The sequence below is a fragment of the Diadema antillarum genome, unplaced genomic scaffold (genome assembly GCF_040938485.1).
Source record: "Diadema antillarum isolate AM-2024a unplaced genomic scaffold, OU_Dant_1.0 seq00000234_RagTag, whole genome shotgun sequence".
NCBI classification, from domain to species: domain Eukaryota; kingdom Metazoa; phylum Echinodermata; class Echinoidea; order Diadematoida; family Diadematidae; genus Diadema; species Diadema antillarum.
This window is the reverse complement of record NW_027271283.1, coordinates 1,135,029-1,155,238: the sequence shown is the minus strand read 5'-3', so window position 1 is coordinate 1,155,238 and position 20,210 is coordinate 1,135,029. Positions and strand designations below refer to the sequence as shown.

General features: G+C 38.0%; 1 protein-coding gene and 1 pseudogene across 1 annotated transcript; one reads left to right on the top strand and one right to left on the bottom strand.

Annotated features, from left to right (window-relative positions):
- The first annotated feature begins 4,007 nt into the window (after nt 1–4,007).
- Nucleotides 4,008–8,623, top strand: LOC139729320 (pancreatic alpha-amylase 2a5-like). Its single transcript, XM_071640246.1, has 4 exons — nt 4,008–4,120; nt 4,977–5,200; nt 6,505–6,647; nt 7,082–8,623. Exons 1-4 carry the CDS (start codon nt 4,008–4,010, stop codon nt 8,621–8,623), a joined length of 2,022 nt encoding a protein of 673 aa, XP_071496347.1.
- A 1,316-nt stretch (nt 8,624–9,939) lies between these two features.
- Nucleotides 9,940–19,475, bottom strand: LOC139729357 (cystine/glutamate transporter-like; annotated as a pseudogene).
- Nucleotides 19,476–20,210: the final 735 nt, after the last annotated feature.

Sequence of the window (20,210 nt, the reverse complement as noted above, 5' to 3'; positions counted from 1 at the left end):
CCTACCGTTTTTGACCAAACATATAAAAAATACGACATCGTATACATCGGTGAGATATGATACTGTACATAATGACAATGCGAATTATAGATAATATTTTACCCTAATTTCTGACGGAATCAGAGATCGACGGGTGTAAATGCAAACTGTAACCATACAAAATGTCAGGGATGTCATTGTATAATGAACATCATCAGATACTGTATTGGAGGAACAATATTATGAATGCCCATTTTGGACTCATATACTTTTGCTTAATTGTCATTATCGATAGATAATGAAAAAGAAATCTACAATTTGATACTATACTCTAACATTACTCGGGGTTAGCCCACGAGTCATACAGCCCACTAATCATACAGCCCACTTGTCATACTGCCCATTAGCTATACAACAAGTTAAGTACTAGCCCACTAGCTACAAATCATAAGATACATGACCATAATGTACTGAGCGAGGCATTCTAGGCAAATATGGCCCTTGAGGTCGATAATAAGTGAAAGGTCCAAGAGCTCAACACTGCGTACATTAAGCGACATGATGTGATGTCGAGCTCGTGGATCTTTTTTGTTTTTTTGTTTTGTTTTTTTTGGTCTATAGGGTCGAGCTCGTGGGCTTTGTTTGCCTAGTGTCGAGCCCATGCATGCGCCTTATTTGCCTAGTGTTTAGCTCGTGGACCGTATAGCTCGTGGGCCTATACTTCAATTTATATCGAGCTCGTGGATCTTGTTCATTTAGTGACTATAGCTCGTGGGCTGTATGACCTCGTGAGCTGCATAACTCTAGGACTGTATGACTAGTGGGCAGTATTACTCGTGGGCTGTGTGACTCGTGGGCTGTATAACTCGTGGGCTGTATGACTCGTTTGTGTTGAGTTTGTAACGTGCACCCTGATTACTCTTGCTCTGTAGTTCTTCCGTGATAATATTATGAGCGTCATTATTTTCGCTAAATAGCAATTATCATAGCAGTAGATATCCTCTTTTATTGATATCGCTTTTTTATAGAGCAGGGATCACTGATGAGACCAAAGTTCGATGTTTACGACGCATCCACTTTGTGCACCTCGGGACTGTTTTCGAAGGCCATCCTGACCCAGTTATGTAAGTGCCTTTTGGTGCCGGATTTGATTGTGGTCATTACTTAGCTTCATCACTTTGATAATAAGCAATGAAGACATGATAACGATGTATAAAGGCTGAATGCTAGTCTCAACACCACACAGTAAAGAGTGTGAGATTGCATGCCTTGTTAGGTCTTGTATACTAGCACCTGGTTTGTTGACAGTTCGTTATTCCGAAGATTCGTTAATCCGACAATGAAAAAAGTTCGTTATTCCGAAGGTTCGTTAATCCGAAAATAAAACAAAAAAAAAAAAGAAGAAAGGTTCGTTATTCTAAAGATTAGTTAGCCCGAAAACGAAATTATGTTCGTAATTCCGAACGTTCGTTAGATTTTTTTTTTCTCTCTCTCTCTCATTTCTGGGATTAAGAACCTTCGGAGACGCTCGGAACAACACCTCAAATTTTCGGATCAACGAACCCTATTTCATTTTAGGATTAACAAACGTATAGGTGTATAGCGAATTTGCATGGTTCGGAATGACGAACCTTCGGAATAACAAACGTTATGTCATTTTTGGATTAACGAACTGTCAGAATTACGAACATTACCTGTTGATAGACAATAGTCTTTACTGTATTTATTGCATTACACCGATCGGTTTCTCTCTCTCTCTCTCTCCTCCCTCTCTCTCGCTATCAATCACAAAGGCGTATACCGAGACACATACTATAATTGATTGTATTCAATGTTGGTTGTTTTTTGTGCATGCTATGTCCGATATTTTCTTGTGTGCGAGAACAAAGAATGAATGAATCTCTTACTTGGGAAAAGAAAATTACTTCTTATTATCAAATAGGATAGATTCTGGCAATGAGACCGATTTGTTGTGCTTTATGGCAAACGCATATTTACCAAAAGTGTCGATTCTTTGTTTATATCAAGGATTTAAAATCTTAACCTCTGTAAAGAAGCTCCTGAACTACTGAAATTTTGTGAAAAGAAAACGTCGACTAAAAAAAAAAGCCCTAAGTGTCCTCTGTATCAATGAATCATTTGCTAAGTAATGATTTTTTTCCCCCGTGGAAGGGTGCGGATCTTCACGGACGTCATGATGACGATAACAGTATTATAAAAACGCCTACACACGATCATAACCCACAACTATGTATGTCGTTATGCGCTCGAGAAAAGGAACGATTATAACAGAATAAACAACTATAACGAATGAGAAGTGAAATAACAATTAATGGCTAATAACAAAGATCAAATAAAAACGACTAACCTTTTCTGATACTGTCTGACCGCAATAGACTAGTCTTATAAACCATGCTATAGGTGAGGTAGCAGGAGTGGTGTAAAAACCAGGTACTTCAATTCATCATTTGATAATACATTATTGAGAAGGAAAAAGTATGGAAGAGTAGGGGTGCCTGTATTGACTTTCTGTCAAGCGAACACATACTTTATAGAAATACACCTGCTGTTTGAAAACGTGTAATGTTAACTGACCTGCCCAGCAGTGTAAGCAAAGCAAGAGTGCAAATCAATGTTTCGCAACCCGCAGAAACCAAATGATGTGTTTTGAGACATTATTATTCAAATCGATGCAATAGGAGTCGGTAAATGTTTAAAGTTACTTTTACTGAGCATTAATATCCTGAAGAACAATAACACAGTTGAATTCTATATCATTTCTGAGAAAGAGACAGAATGTTTCAATAGTATAACTTCCATGTCAATAGCAATATGAACTATATGCAATGTTTATCTTTTCCTGTCTGAAACCATTCTGTATAGCACAGCTGAGTTCTAAATCATTTATGAGAGAGAGATAGAGAGAATGTTTCAATAGTGTAACTTTCATGTCAACAGCAATATGAACTTTATGCAATGTTCATTTTCTCCTGTCTGAAATAATTTTTATAGACTTACCTTTTGAAAAATATGTAGACCGAAGTAAAAAGTACAAATCAATGAAGTCACAGGCGAACCCTCTGTATGGACATTTTCCCGTCTGTGTGACTATTAAAAAAAAAATGAAATAATGTAATAATGAATCAAAGTAAGTTCGAACTACCAGTATCCCTATGTTTGAACCTATATATTAATTTGCGCTATATCAGTACTGCTCACTAAACCCTTTGAACTGTTCCTGGCTGTTTCTTGAGTCGGTTCTTTGGTAAGTAGTCCCCGTCTGTATGCAGTCTGTATGGAGTTTTAGCTTGCAACTCTACCATAGCTATAGGTTTCTATCTTAAATCATTATTAGCCGAAAAGTCCTTCTTTGTTTCTGTTTTTATCCATCTCCTCCTTTGGCGCTTTTTCTTCTTCGTTGTATATAGGCCGACATTAATTCATGTAGCACGTGTGTTTGCTGGGCTGGAGTACGGTAAAGAACTATCATATACACCCAACTAATTTGTCAATGTCGACTAAACACTGTAATAACGGCCCTGGAGTATTTGTTTCAAAGGCAACGGTTATTTCTGTCTTTGGACCATAATGCGCAGTTTCGTGCTCTGTTGCCATGTATTAAAGGCGCTATATTGATACATGTGCGTTTGTTAACTTGAACATGAATTTGCCGTGAGGACAGATAATTGATATTAATTACAATATAATTCAAAGACAATTTAACAATATATACACATTGTCTTGAGCTGTGTCTCTATCAAAGAAAGTTTGTTTATATTTGGATTGAAATATTGCAAAACTGATATTTAAGACTTTGTATTCAACGACAGCCACACATGCAGAACAAAATTTAAGATTGCGAATGTAACTTGAATTAATCTTGCGTTTTAAAGAAATACCCTGAACTTCAACAACAACGACAAATTAATTATCTACTAAAGTGTGACAAAAGCCTTGACTGGAGGTAATATTTTCTGCTGGTCCATAAACAGCAATGCAAGATGATCGGATCTTTGGCTATTTTCTCGATGCTAATTGGTTCCTGCCTGAGCCAATGGAATCCAAATACATTGGAGAATAAACAGACCATAGTACATCTTTTCGAGTGGAAATGGACAGACATTACCAAGGAATGCGAAAGGTACGTGAACCAGTGTTTTACTTCGCCCAAATTTTCTCAAAATTCTGGACGGCAAATTGAGACAGGAAACTTTCGACAAGTACGCTACAAGATGATGAAGAATATTAAAATGTCTGAGACACTTCACTGAAAAGAAATCCTTTGCTTCTCAGATGTGCACTTAAACTGTTCATAGCCTTCTGGTGAAACAATCCCCGGTTTTTGATATGACACGTGTGCACAGTTCATTGTTTCCGATGTTTCCTTCCATATAAATGCCAAAATTTTCTTTGATATTGCTTAATGTCCTGAGAAGTTTAGAGAAGTGCAAATGAGCATTTTCCATGTTTTCTGAGACCTGTTATATTGTATTGAATGCCCATTCGTGTCCTGTGCAGACAATGTTTTCGTTGTTGTTGTTATTTGAGAATATGACGGTTTCCGAAAGTCATTGTTAATTACCTTGACCCTGTTTAACCCTTTAACCCCGTTTTTAAGTAAGCGTTGTGAGTGATGATGTTGAACTCAACTTCAGATTTTGGTCCCAATCATTATTGTCACGGCATGAAAGTGAGATTTGCTACCCTGATGGGAGATTCAAGATAGATTTCGATAAGTGCTTATAGTGATCGTATTACGTTCTGCTTTCATTCTTTTTTTTTTAAGACTCGGCCTTTCTATTCACTTTGTGATGTGTTATCAACGCTTAAAATAAGAGAAATGTGATTAGGAGCAATGTATAATAACACTCCTGGGAGTTTTAAACCATTTATATGTATTTCATATGAGTTTAACTTCTTCTCTGTTCTTCACCTCATTTATAACTGCCATGTTTCCGCCTTGCATCTATACCTGTATCCCCTTTCCATTTTGATAGATTCCTAGGCCCCTATGGTTTCGGCGGCGTGCAGATTTCACCTCCCAATGAGCACCGTGTGGTGTTGGATCCCTTCAGACCCTGGTGGGAGCGCTACCAGCCGGTTAGTTACAAGCTGGACAGCCGGAGCGGCTCCGATGCAGAACTCCGAGACATGGTGAGGCGCTGCAACAACGTCGGAGTGCGAATCTATGCCGATGCTGTTATCAACCACATGGCGCAAGGTAACACCACTGAACTCAAAACTCTTTCCAAAACTGTTTCTCTTTCCAAATGTATGCCTCGTGTGAATGCAAATCTGTTTGCCGAAAGTCACGATCAGTTGAACTAACATTGGATGAGAATGGTGGTATATGCCTGATGGGTTGATTGTGGAGCCTTTATACTGCCGGGCTCGTTCACACTTACGCAAGTTCTTTCACCCTAACATCATTCTAGACTAATTCGAAATTTTACCAGGAAATGCCAGGTTATAGTATGAAGTAGGATAATGGTCAAGCCCTCCGGAAGAAACATGCTAGAATTATGATAAAAATCTACAAAGCTGTGATTCAAGGAAGAGTTCATGATTTCTGGGTCTTAGAACCTCCCCCAGAAGGTCAATGTCAAATTACTTGTGTTGATCCTAAGTGCATACGACATATCTGATAACATAAGAATATCACGAAATTTGGACAAATGAATATTGTAGAAGGGAGATGCTTCAGGTGGGTTAGAACACAGTATGAATCGAAATTTATACATGACTTGATGTGAGACTCAGAAAAACAAGATCTCATTTATGGAAAAGACCAGTCTTCTTTTTAGTTTGTTTTATTTCTATCAAAGCCTGATTACTCTTCTATCATACAAAAAAAAAAAGGGAAGAAGAAGCAAGGCCGATTTTCCTAAAACCCAGATTACAGTGTACCTAACGGAATGAAGTTGCCGTTAACCAATTGATTCAAGAAGGCGTTTTGTTTTTTTCTCTCACTCGTGGTGACAATAGGCTTGTATCACTCAACAAGAGAGTGAGAGTAGAAACATATCACACCATAATAAAAGTCTTTCTTTCCTAAAAGAGGAAGGACTGTGTATACATGGTAAATATAAGAGCCTGTACGTACGAGATCAGACAGACTGTTAAGAGAAATATGAAACAATGTACACGTGTACAATGTGTGCCTTGATTTAATATATATATATATATATATATATATATATATATATACCTTAAAGTTACAGTGTTCTAATCTCTGAGATTGTTTTCAAAAGTTCATAATTCTGTTATATACTGGTAACAATTTCATTTTCACCATTGTCGAGTGGCAAATACACCTTTGAATGTAAGCACCGGCTTCAAACGTGTCCCGCACATCTGGAAAATAAATTCTTGTCATGAAACACTTTGTCGCGATTTTAACTACTCGCACACCCTCCTTATTCACTATAGTGTCATCTATTTTCTTAATCTATCTATTTATTTATGTATTTATGTATTTATTCATTTATTTATCTATTTATTTATTTTTGCTTCATTCATTCTCAGGGTCTGGCATTGGTACGTCAGGGAGCAGATTTGGGAACAATAACTTTCCAAATGTTCCTTACAGTTCATGGGACTTCAATACGCACAGTGGAAAATGCAATACAGTGGATGGCGAAATTTCCGACTACACTAATATCTTTGAGGTGAGGTCAAAAAGTGAGAAACAAAATCATCTGGGAACAAGTAGTTTCATATTTGGTATTGGATTTTGAAACAATCATAGAATTTCCCTTACACAGAGAAAGTGTTATATATTCAATTCAGACATCATAATCCTGTAATAATGTCCTCGATACCTTTCACATGTAAGATGAAATCCATATCATCTTCTTTTTTTTTCTGATTTCAAAACATTTGTTGCATCTGCTTTTATAACTACTAAGTATAGTGTTCATGTCGCTGGATGTGAATACAATTTGTATTTCATATCATAGCCTACGATAAAGTCAGGACTGTTTGGTAATTCCCTGTTCGATTATTCTTGTGAAGTCTTGGAATAAGCTTACTTAGGAATGGAAGATCAATTCATACGCCTTTATTACGATATGTTTTGTCCGTGACAATTTACGTGTTGCAGGTACGGAATTGCAATCTGAGGGGCCTCCCAGATTTGGATACTGAAAAGGAATATGTTCGACTAAAAATCGCCGAGTACCTGAATAAACTAATTGACATCGGTGTAGCTGGATTCAGAGTCGATGCTTGCAAACACATGTGGCCCGTTGACCTGGGCGCAATTTTTGGCATGTTGAACGACCTTAACACAGACTTCTTTCCTTCTGGTAGTCGTCCCTTTATCTTTCAGGAAGTTATTGATCAGGGTGGTGAACCCATCAAAGCTAGCGAGTATACTCCTTACGGTCGAGTGACTGAGTTTAAGTACGGATTACATCTTGGTGAACGATTGAAATTAGGCCGGTATGAAATGAAACATCTGAAGAACTTTGGCGAGGCATGGGGAATGCTGCGAGATGACTTTGCTCTTGTCTTTGTGGATAACCATGACAACCAGCGAGGGCACGGTGGAGGGGGCAACATCATCACTCACGAAAATCCCCGTGAGTACAAAATGGCAACGACCTTTATGTTGGCCTACCCCTATGGCTTGACACGGCTCATGAGCAGCTTCAAATTTCATCACGACACTGACAAGGGCCCGCCATTAGACGACACCGGAAACACTGATTCTGTAACCATCAATCCTGACGGTACTTGCGGTGGGGATTGGGTCTGCGAACATCGCTGGAGGCAGATTAGGAACATGGTTGGTTTTCGCAACACCGCCAATGGTCAGGGCCTCTCCAACTGGTGGGACAATGGACATAATCAGATCGCATTCGGTTGTGGAAATAAAGCATTCTATGTTCTGAATGCAGACACGCACCCATTGTCTGAATGGCTGTACACCGGTCTTCCAGGCGGCGAGTATTGTAACATCATTCTGGGAGATTTCAATTCAACTTCAGGCTCTTGTAGTGGACCTACAATCAATGTTGACAACAGTGGTTTCGCACACTTCAATGTCGACGTCGGTGATGACCCTATGGCAGCTATTCACATTGACGCCCGCTGTTGGGCACGCACTGTCATATTTGTGCACAAAGAGGCGATTTCTGGACAGGACTTGTTCATCAGGGGAGGAGCCAACCATCACGCTCGTGGCATTCCTATCTCACACAACATTGGTGGGAGCAATGAAAAGTTCAATTCTTGGAAGTCAGGTGATGATTTTCTCGATTGGAACGGAGCTGAAATCGACCAAGGGAGCTATCGTGGCTCCTTCGCCGAAGGCACCCCTCTTGTATGGACCACCAATGATCCTAAAAAAGCATCCAACGTGCAGTCCGACGGCTACGGCTACACCCCACTGAACGAATGGGGTGAGCATTACTGGATGGTAGACTTTGCTATGAACTGTGATGAGACCAAGGACGGGTGGTTCGATCTCAAGGCGTACATCCAGAACGGCGATGGCTGGGAGAGCGATCTCTCCCAGGGCTCTTGTAGGGGTTCTGCAGGTGGGACCAAGCCATACTCGAGTGTCAATCACTCTGCACGATGCGGCTTCGTCAATGTTTTCGAATTCGGCTCGGACACTTGTATTATCAATCATTTTTAAACCTTGCTCTGTATTATGTGACTTTAAAATCTTACAGAAGTTCATACAGTCATAACTGGCAATATCATGGTCAGCAATCACATGTACAACTGTGCCTGTGCCCTCGTCGAACAAAATCTTCGACCTACCATAAGCCGACATAATGAGATGAACGCTTAGACATACATATATTTGTTAGATGATTACACTCATCACATTTTCGTCATTTTCTTCAGCATTCTTTGTCATTTTCATTTGTCCTTCGTAAAGTTCTCTATTGCCTCCTTCCACAAATGTATCATTCAATAAGATATGTTCGCTACAAAAACTAGAATACGTTCTAGGTTTAACTTGTGCTTTTCGAACGTCATTGCGAAGTGTTCATGCGGATGTCCACCACTAACTTATGTGATGATTAACCGCTCTTCATTATATGGCCCTTAATTGTAATTACTTACATCTTGAATACGGAGATGCACGCCATGCTGAAATAAAAATGCCGACGAGATGGGGGCAAGTGATTAGACTCAACACACCTTATTTTTCTTCGTTCATTGCCATTTCCGCTTGTTTCATACAGTTTCCTATATACTGCTTTCTTTCACAACTTGCCATTCCGCAGATACCACTCAATAAATTGGGCGCAAGATAAGGGACTTGTGGGTTTTCGTTAAGCCCTACCATCAGCGCAAATTGTTTAAAATAGGGTCCATTGTCTGGGTAAACAAAATATGACGAAATATATATTCGCAGTACGTCGCAAAAAGCCAGATGTAGCATGCCAAAGCCGGCTGACATTTATTCTATTAACACAACAGGAAACGTGATAGCGCTGATTCAACCATTTACCAACATCAAACAATATACCAGCGTGTTCGATACAAGACAAATTTTAGCAAACATGTACTTATGTGGAGTTATCCGTGAAGATATCCAGGGGCCGTTGGTTTTGGAAGGGTCAAGCTAGGTAAAGCTGATGTCACAAATATATATCATGCACAAGTGTTTCAACAATTGATCATTAAATGAAATGATCTCCATTAATTTGGCAAACGCAATGTAAGCAATTTACTTGCAAACAACCCTTACTAGTCCGTAAGTGATGCCTGTGACTCATCTTGGTACATCCTCCTTGAAGGTCAGTCCTTCTGATAATTAGCATGACCGTCTCGGCCGTGATTGATATACCATACAAGACCATTATGGATGTGGATTATGACTGCATCAGCAAGCCAATACAATAACAAACTGAAGAAACTTGGCAACCCAATTATGATTTTGAGACAGGACCGAGGTCTTATTGGATATCTTAAATTTCGCCGGATGGCGAGTTCGGCTCATGGATTCGGATCTCGGATTCGGATCTCGGATTCGGGTTCAGGAGGCACGACGCAGAAGAGCTGCCGGAGGAAAATCGTCGCCCGATCTAAAATTGAAACACACACAAACAGGAAGGATCCTTATCACAGTAGCACGCAAAGAGAGGTACGTGTTGGTCTATACAGAGGTTACTCGTCAATTAGGTGATTGACTGTTGATCTCAACAATATTACAAAGTCCAGCAAGAAAATAATATCATCATCGTGTGCCATAAAATCTCATCACACACAAAAAACTTTAGTTCATGTGCTATAGATCAATGTGCTTCTGTATACTATAGATCTGCTATTGGCAAAATATGCTGGTTTGGAATTCTGCTTTAACGGTATCTCTGGTGAACAGACAAGTCATTCCCGAGGGTAAGTATCTTTCCTTCCCAGCTCGACATTGGTCCATTCATAAACCTTTTATTTGTTTATGACTTTAAATAATGATTTTCAAAGTGCCAAATAAATGTTCATACTACCGACACTGTGTTCTAATGCTCTGTCACACTTGTGACAATGTCCACCAAATATAATATGGTTTACATGGTTTAACATGGTTTAAGGAACCAAGGAACCAAGGAAAGATGCACTAACCCATGCCTTGGTTGAACCAGATTGGTTTATTCTCCCACCAGACAAAGATGTAATAGACAGGTATTCCACCAAAGAAGATTGCCACACCTATCCCACAATCCACTGGACTGCTGTAGAGAGACATGACAACGATGAACATACAGCACAGGAAGAATATAACAGGGATCACCAGAGGCACCTGCAAAAGAAGAAAGTCAAATTGTTGAACAGGTGAATACCACCCAAATCTCGTTGTCCAAACTATGCGAGTTCAAGTAGAATTGTTTAAAAGGTTCACAAGCCATGCAGGATGAACAATAATTATTACCAATAAGTAAGTGGTGATGACTGATGAGGCCATCACATACATTTTACGATTATCACAATTTACAATAATCACAATGGTTAATAAAAAAAAGAAATAGTTTACGTAAACAACTTCGGCAAATCGGTTTTCTTCATAATCATGATGATAATAATAATGATAATAAAAACAATAATGGAGTCTTTTAATGCGCCATGTCTGTCACATAGGGTGAGACCTCCTTTCACATTGCTTCATTTGGAAAGACCCACGATCGAAAAGAAACGCAGGAGTTAGTGAAAAAAAAAAGAGTTAATGAGGTCTCCATGCATTCTCAGTTTCAAAGGCAATGAGTTGCAGAGAGAAGAGCCAGACTGAGTGAAAGCTCTGTTGCCCCATGAATGATGAGTACGGGGAACTCGAAGGGTATGCGCAGTGGATGAACGAAGAAATCTAGTTGGTTTGTACTTCTGGAATAGTTCCTGAAGGTATAAGCTTGGCGCTGTGCCATGTAGTGAACTGACAATTAGGATCAAGATCCTGCAGAGAATTCGCTTGTCAATTTATGGAGAACATGAGAGATGTGTGGAGTGTTCTTCGTGAGAGTAACTAATCTAGTGGCAGAGTGTTGGAACAGCTGTAGGCGATGTATTTGGTAATCTAGAAGGTTTATCAAGTTCACATTTGCAAAGCCAAGACGAGAAGATATAAGAGAGTGAACCAAGCATTCAGTTGTCTTAGGAGAGAGATACTTGCGAATAAGCGATAAATTTTCTTCTTCAGTCATGGGATATAATGAGATATTAATGAATTATCAATTTCCCTTTGTTTCATTTTAGTCAGTCTAGAAACGAACTAAAGTCTTTTTTTTGGGGGGGGGGTAGTTCCCAGGACAACAGAAAGATAGATTAAACCTGTACTGGATTTCTAGCAGGTTTGTGATAGACTGTAGGCTTAATAACAAATTCTACATATTCTTTATATTTCATTTAGCAATTAATGTGCGTAATGGATGGATTGCAACGTATCGTAGAACAAACCTTAAATGGTCGCTCTAGTTCCGGACGCTTCCATCTAATGTAGGGGACAATGGAGCACGTCGCAGCAACAGTGATCCATGTAGTTATACTCAAGAAGTTGATCAAACTGTACACGTCACTGCTCATTATCATAAGCACACAAATAGGCATCTGCGAAAAACAAAGAGCATATTGTAAGTAAGAAAATGCCATATGAGAACAAATTTGGCTACGTCTCAGTTTCATTCATTTCGATTTGACATTCATCCTACGTACGTACAGGGGGTATAACAGTTTGCGGCATGTTCGATTAATCGAATTTACCTCTCAGTAATGAGATGTTGGCAAACTGTACAAGACTTTCATTCCGATAACCTGTTATGGTTTTACGATTAACGAAATTCGTGATGTTAAAGAAAGACACTTATGTGAAGAAATACAAGGACAAATTGATTTGATTCAACGTATGTGTACATGTATAGTGCATGTACAATGATAATGCAGGTACCAATAAATTAATTCAAATCAAATATTTCAACATTTTACTCAATCCACATACTTATTTGGATTTTGTTACCTTTTAAGTCCAGTAAGAGCAACGATTATACAACACTAATGAAAGTAGAGGCTACAATTATTTATCATTGACTGCTAATCATCGCTATCATCACTGCAATCGGCAGTACATGTACTCTCATCGTAATCAGTCTTGAGTTTACATAATAGACAATACCTTATGAGCACAGAATGAGTCTGTTGAAGAGTACCACTTCAAAGATTAAACCACAAATAATTGTATAGAATAAGCTATATGGACGTTGCGCTCCTCATATGCAATTGCATATGAAGAGCGCAACGTCCATACAAGGTACGAACACAGAAGTTATCCTGGAAGAAAAACTATTGTTCCTCACCATGATAACAGCAGCAGGTAAAGGTGTCTTCCTGTCCACGTGTATCATAGAGGCAATAGAAGGCATCATTCCTTCCCGAGACGCAACCAACAAAAATCTATCATTAATCAAAACAGAATGAAGAACACAAATTGGATATTTCTTAGTTTTCAAATATATCTGAAATGACAAAGAAAATAATTATTTACTTAGCTTGAATATAAAGGGAACTGCTCTTCAGGTTCTATTTCTTTCTTCTTCTTCTTCTTCTTCTTTTTTTTTGGGGGGGGGGATGGGGAACTTCTTTCATTATCGTACGTATGAGAATTGTTCCATCATTCCCATTCTTTAATAATGCATAAAGATTTTGTTAATGTATTTTTTTACAATCTATTCGGATATCAAAATAATTGTTCTCTTCAAATATGATCATAATATGCTATTGCGTTGTTGCAGCGTACATACTCGAGCAGGATTCGAACCTACGACCTCCTGATCACTGGACGGGCGTCTTATCCACTAGGCCAACGAGCTCCGACCCGTATAGTGTCCGGAGATTAGGAGGTCGTATGTTTAAATCCTGCTCGCGTATTTACGCCCACGATTTTTTTTTTGTCTTGGCTATAATAGTACTACTAAAACAATGACGAATATTCAGTGCTTATTTACGTCGATGTAGGGCAATTTGTTAGTCAGTGGTACGTTGAAAAGGAGAAGATTGTACCATTTACGCTTCCAAGGCAAGACAAAGCCACACCCAAGCTCATTGTCCACGAGAAACTTCCAAAAACACGTTGACCAAATTCCTAATGAAAATCGAAAAGAATAAAGATAAAAAACAACAAATCACTAAAATATTCGTTGTAGATAAGTATGTTGCCTGTGGAAACAACACTGTGGATGTAATAATAGAACCACAAAGCATCCAATAAAAGTAAGGCCCATCTCACACAAATAGAGATAAATTAATCACAATAATAATTAATAAAATAAATAAACAATTGCAGACTACAGAGATATTGTTTCCATTTCGTCATAATGCCAAAGTGGATGGGGGCATTCTCATCCTAATCGCATATCTGTATCTTTTGCGTTTGTTTCATTTCCCTTCACTTCCAAAAGGATTTTAAAAACTATCTGGCTCACGGTTGTTTTTCATTGAGCCCGTGTATCGATTTACAGCATAAAATAGCACATGCAGCAGAAAAGAAAAATATTATATTCACATCAAGAGAAGAACGGAGGCCCTATTCAAAATGTAAAAGAACAAGAGATAGAAGTTACAAGTGAAATATTTTAGAATGAATTATTAAAGTTGCTTTTGAAAAACTCTGAAAAGCACAATTCACCTGAATAAACGGAGTTTTGGATTGTAAAAATGCGCTGTCGGATTATAGTGGCATGAAACAAACAAAAATGTCTATGTACCTGAGCTACTGAAGTGGAAGATAAAACTTCTTCTGCAGATAAACCGTAAAGTAAGCGACATTCACCAGCAAGTATACAGTCGTTACTATCGTCATAGATATAACGACAGCTTTTGGGATTGTTCTGAAAAAAAAATCAAGAACCAAAACAAGGGTTAAAATGTTGCGTATCAAAGAGATAATGGAGGTATTCCCATAGCTCATCGAATAGTCTAAAAAATATTAATCTTGTAGTGTAAACGGGCATGGTTAACGAGGTTGAAGTGTTCCAGTTAACTGACAATAATAATTGTAATAGTAGTAGTAGTAGTAGTAGTAGTAGTAATGATAATAATAATAGTAGCAATGATAATAATGATGATAATAATGACAGTAATAATGAAGAAATTCTCTTCCTCAATCCCCTTGGCTGTTGCTATCATCCATATTGAAGAAACAGATGACACTGAATGATTCATCTAAAACAGGAGTTACTGACCATAAGATGTTCAGGTGAGTTTAATTACCTTGAAGGATCTATAATTTCCTCAGTCACTATAAGCAGATATCTCCTATGATGATGAAAGAAAGAAATATTGACTAGTATAGTACCATCTTATTGGAGCAGAGTTATTGACATATATATAGCCATTGTCTGAAAAGCAAACTATTTTCAAACTGTAAATAATCATTCGCTTTTGTTTCTTCGTAATCGTTCATCGGCAGAAAACCAGTTACACACACACACACACACACACACACACACACACATATATATATATATATATATATATATATATTATTCATAAATCAAATTATATATACTAACATTTCATATTATTATTTGGAAGATATAATTTCTTTTTATCTGTTTATTTCAACATATTTTGACAGGATAACAAGATTCGCACGTGAGTGCTGTTTTACATCAAAGTCCTGTACAATCCAAATAGGCCTATATGAATGTAAACTCACATTGCATAAATAATAAAAAAAAAAAAAACCGTGAAGGAGCAACACGCCCAGTTGAAGTCAGTTGTAACCGGATGTACAAAACAATTACAAAACATATACGTATGTAAAAAAAAAAATAAAGTTGTATACACAATCAAGCCACTAGCGTACAATATGAGCTTAAAACTCTTCCATCAGGAACTTGAATTCGCAAGTCCATAATAATCAATAGAAAAGGAAAAATAGGTGCCTGTATAAAAGTTAACAATGAATAGATTACAAACAGTCATACACAATAAAATCAAACTTTAAAAAGACATGTAAGAAGGATGTATACCCACATCACATATTCAAGCACTCATGCACACAAACACCATATATTATACGACAAAAATTGGCTCATATAAACGGGTATAACAGAAAGAAATTGTAATACTATAGTAGAGCGGGGCGTTAAATGAAATCAGTAAAATGCATTTTCTTATACAATTCTTTAAAAATTGATAGTGACCTCTTCAAGACATTTGGTAGTGAGTTTCATTCCTTTCTTCCTGCATGTCTAAAGCCGCTTTTAAAATTCTCAACTTTGGGTTTAGGTGGTACCACATTCAACGAATCAGCTGCTTTTGTATCAAACCCATGCCTGTCAAAATCATCCCAATATTAATGCATATTTGGGTTGGGGCTTGTCCGTGGATGCATCTATACATGAGCGTTCACAAAAAAAAAAAAAGAATAACGATAATTCCTTCTGCATTCAAATGTAAATTCAAAACCTTGATAATCGCATTCCCATTTCCAGTTTCGTAAACAAATCATATCACAACTCTCCATATACGAAGATTCACAATACTTGTTTTATGTGTGCAATGTGATTGGAGTTCACTCTAAACATCCGCAGATAATGTAATGAATTGAACGTACCAGCCAGAATAGGCGAACAGTCCAGAGTAAATGGCAAGCGGAAACGATCTGAAGTTGAATTCGGATGGATCAAATGCTTTTGCAAAATTCTGTGTGTTGCCTGAAATGAAAATATTACTGTTTTTTTGGTGAGATTTGACTTGATATTGAGATTTCATGAAATGAATACAGAAAACGAAGGACGATATTCTGTGCAGCTGGTGGTTGACGGTCAGTTTGATCATGAGTTTTAACGAGTGTCAGTTTGATCATGAGTTTGAACGAATGTCAGTTTGATCATGAGTTTGAACGATAGTCAGTTTGATCATGAGTTTGAACGAATGTCAGTTTGATCATGAGTTTAAACGAATGTCACGTCAACAGTAAGTGAAACGATCTCATGCACATTTTGGATGTGGAAAAGTTCCAACCGAAAAGTAAGACGATACGTTTACAATGTTCCAAGGTACGCAAAAACAAACTGAATTTCTTGATTTCTCATTCACTCTTCAAACTAGTTGAAAATCTTATATCCGAACTTGACAACAGAGCAGGGCGGCATATTCCTCCTTCATGAAAGAGTTTTTTTTTTTTTCATATTTAGAATTGAAATTCAGAGATGGTGCGCACCTTATCTGGAATAATAATCTTCGATTTGTTTTTTTCAATCGAAAAATTCCCCGCTGCGTAAATCATGTAAATATTGACATAGGAAGGGTCATTCTGTAAAAAAAGTGAAAATAAAATCAAATTGGGAGTGTCATAAACTACATCAGAATACCTCCCCCCCCCCTCCCATGGTCCGATATTTCCTGGCCCCGAGTCGTCTGCTTCACATCTTAGTCATGAAAGACAGTGACTACACAGGTATTGACCGAAATCATGATGTCGTTAAAAAACAAACCACAAAACTGAGACGACAGTAATATCAATAATTATTAATAAGACAATTTTGTCGATTTTGACAGAAAAGCTTACAATGACATTTTGTGGTTGTGTGTGACGTTTCCGGAGAGTAAGCACTGCTGCTAATCCTACTACACTATCAAGGAGCATTAAACAGCAGTAAAAACAACCGTTAACCTCTACATCACACTTATTCTATTCTTTTCATTGTTTAATCTGAATGAAGGCAAAGCATAAAGAATTACCCTGGGCAAGTTTAGTCATGCCTGCAATGATGATTGCAACCAAAGCCAAGAGTTTTGCGATCGTCATCAGAACGTTTATAAAACGACTTCCAGGTACACTGATGCTGTTTGAAAACACCATTCCGCCTAAAGAAAAAGAAAGTAATGCATTCATTATTTCATTTTATAGAATTCAAATAGACTTTATATAGAATATGGTACATCAGACATTTTGCCAGAAGGAACGAAACATGAAATATGGTATATATATATATATATATATATATATATAGACGTATACTGACAGCAATGGACTCAACCAGAACATGGCGGGTTGAGTGCAGGGACACTTAAATATATTGCACACAAAACTTGCACACAAAACAAAAACGAGAGACGTTGCTGCGATGTTGAGTTGCAACCCCTTTAATTGAGCTTTCGGGCTGATTGCCCTTCTTCAAAATCTCCAATGACAATGTGTAACAACACTAACAACAATCTAAACTAAACTTGAACGAAGCAAAGTCAAAGTAAAACCAAACAGCAGTTTGACATAAATCAATCAACATGCATCCAACAATGTGTTTTTTTTTTCGGTATTCGCAATAACGTAATTCAGATTCAAATGAACTCGGTCGCTTTCTGCAATGTAAGATTTCTCAAGTCCTGAAAAGGGTAGGTTACACTGTCGATTGGTAATGAAGACACCTAATGTGAACAAGCACACAACTTCTCGCTAGTTTTCCCTTTCCGTCATTATTATCATTATTATTATAAAGCACAACTTTCTCATGAGTATATTGTATGAAATGTTTGTACCGAATCGGGGATTTTCGCCTTCACGGGAGATTAAAACTTTTTATTTGATAACGTTTAATAAAAGAAAGCTTATTATCTTCTTTGCTTGTTTGTTTTTTTCCATTTTACATCTAAGATTCTCATGATTAATGGTTGGCAGAAAGTGACAAACTGATGTTTTAAAAGGGATTTTTTTAGAATTTGAATTCTTATAACAGCGTCAACACTAAGAGGCTTCCCTGGATAAAGAAGAGCACGTACGTTATTCTTATTTCAGGCAGAGTTCATACCATTATCGAACCGTTAATCTTTGCTGACCAACTTGTTTACTGAATGATGCATTAGAATAGAACATCCCCCCTCCCCACACACACACACACACGCACACCTACGCACACACACACACACACACTCACGTACTTGCATAAATCGTTCAGCCTTATGGGCATTTTTGTTTTAATCTTCATTTTACGTGGTCTAAGATGGTCACTGACAGTATGCCCTGGTCTACTTCAACCATATAACTTAGACTTTTTGGACTACCAGTATTGTTAAGCAGTGTATTCATTAAAGAAACGTAAAAGAAGGAACAAGATCGTCATGTTGAGTATGCATACAGGTCTGTGTTCATTCACACTAAACCATTAAAGGGATGGTACAGTATTGGTGGAGATGAGAAATGGGCTTTTAACTTTTTGCGAGATACCAAGAAAACACTTATGATATAGTACAGAGCATACCATTTTAAGAGGAATTCAAAATTTATTTGATGAAAATCGGGTTTGGAATGACTGAAACATCCAAAAACAAAGTAAAACAAAGCGATCGTAATAAAGTGTGGGTCCCACACTTTCTTAGAATCGCTCGTTTTTGGGTATCTTAGCCATTTCAAAACCAATTTTCGTCAAATAAACGTTGAATTCCTCATAGAATTTCATGCTCTTTCATATTTCATATGAGGTTTCTCATTATCTCACCAAAAAATGTTAGAAACCTGAAATTAGGTCTCAACCAAAACTGTCAGCTAGCAGGTCAAGATACGTACCCAACATGACCATGGCTACAAGTCGCGTTGATGCCTCTGGGACCGGGCAGTCAGGATAAAATATCAGGAGAATGTTGGCAGCGAATGTTAGGCTAACAACGGACAAGGACGCGCATCTCAAAACTAAAAAGCTGAAGGCATTTAGAAAGGCAGGAATTGTACCGTAGACTTCAAGGAGAAAGGAGAAATCGCCACCGGAAACAGAAAAGGTCGTCCCAAGCTCGGCGTAAGTTAGAGCCCCGAGTATGGACAAAATGCCACAGAACAGCCAGACGAGTAGAGCCCATCCTATTCCTCCCGAGTAGGCTAGGACTCTGGTAGGAGAAATGAAGATTCCCGATCCTATTATCACTCCTACTATAAGAGATATGCTGTCAAGTAACGTGACTTGACGAGACAAACGGACAGAATCATCCTCTGAAAGATTCAAAGCTGATTTTTCTTCTCTTCTATCGCTGTTTTTGGATCGATGTTGAGCCATTTTAGAAGTAATACTTGCAGATCTTTGTAGTGCCTTCTGGTCTGTACATAGTCTGAATGATCGAATGAGTCTGTTAGATAGTTCATGTTTGATTTAACAGCTCGGGTATCCAGTTTATGCAGGGCAACAAAATTATTTTACTGCGTGGGGGGGGGGGAGGGGCTGCTGGCGGGGGCGGGGATAGTGCTTTCGGGTGTTTAGGTGAACGGCTTTTCACTGACACTCACCCCACAAATTCGGAAACCTCAAATGAAACTTTTTTTTCCAGTACTTTCTTTTTTCATAATCAGCCTTTTTTTTCTTTGTAATCAATAAGAAAGTGTGTGTATGCGAGTAACTGCGTGTGTGTGTGTGTGTGTGTGTGTGTGTGTGTGTGTGTGTGTGTGTGTGTCGTACGTTGCGCGAATGAGTCTTAAAAGCAAATCAAACAACAACAACAACCAATACTTCACAACGGTCGAGAATCCTATAGAGTACATTGTTTTTTGCAACTTTGCGGATACTGCACTCTGTCTGGGTGCCTTCTCGACAAACCACATTACACACAGACACACAGACACACCCTTTGGTCTATCGATACAAAAAGCACCTATGAAACTGACTAATGAAAATAGACTTTGTAATCCTCTTACAGACTCCTTCGTACTTCGTATGTGTTACAGAGAATTTCGGGCCAGTTTAAAGTTACTCCTAAAAAAAAAGTTTACAAGTATACGAGTAAGAATATGATAAAAT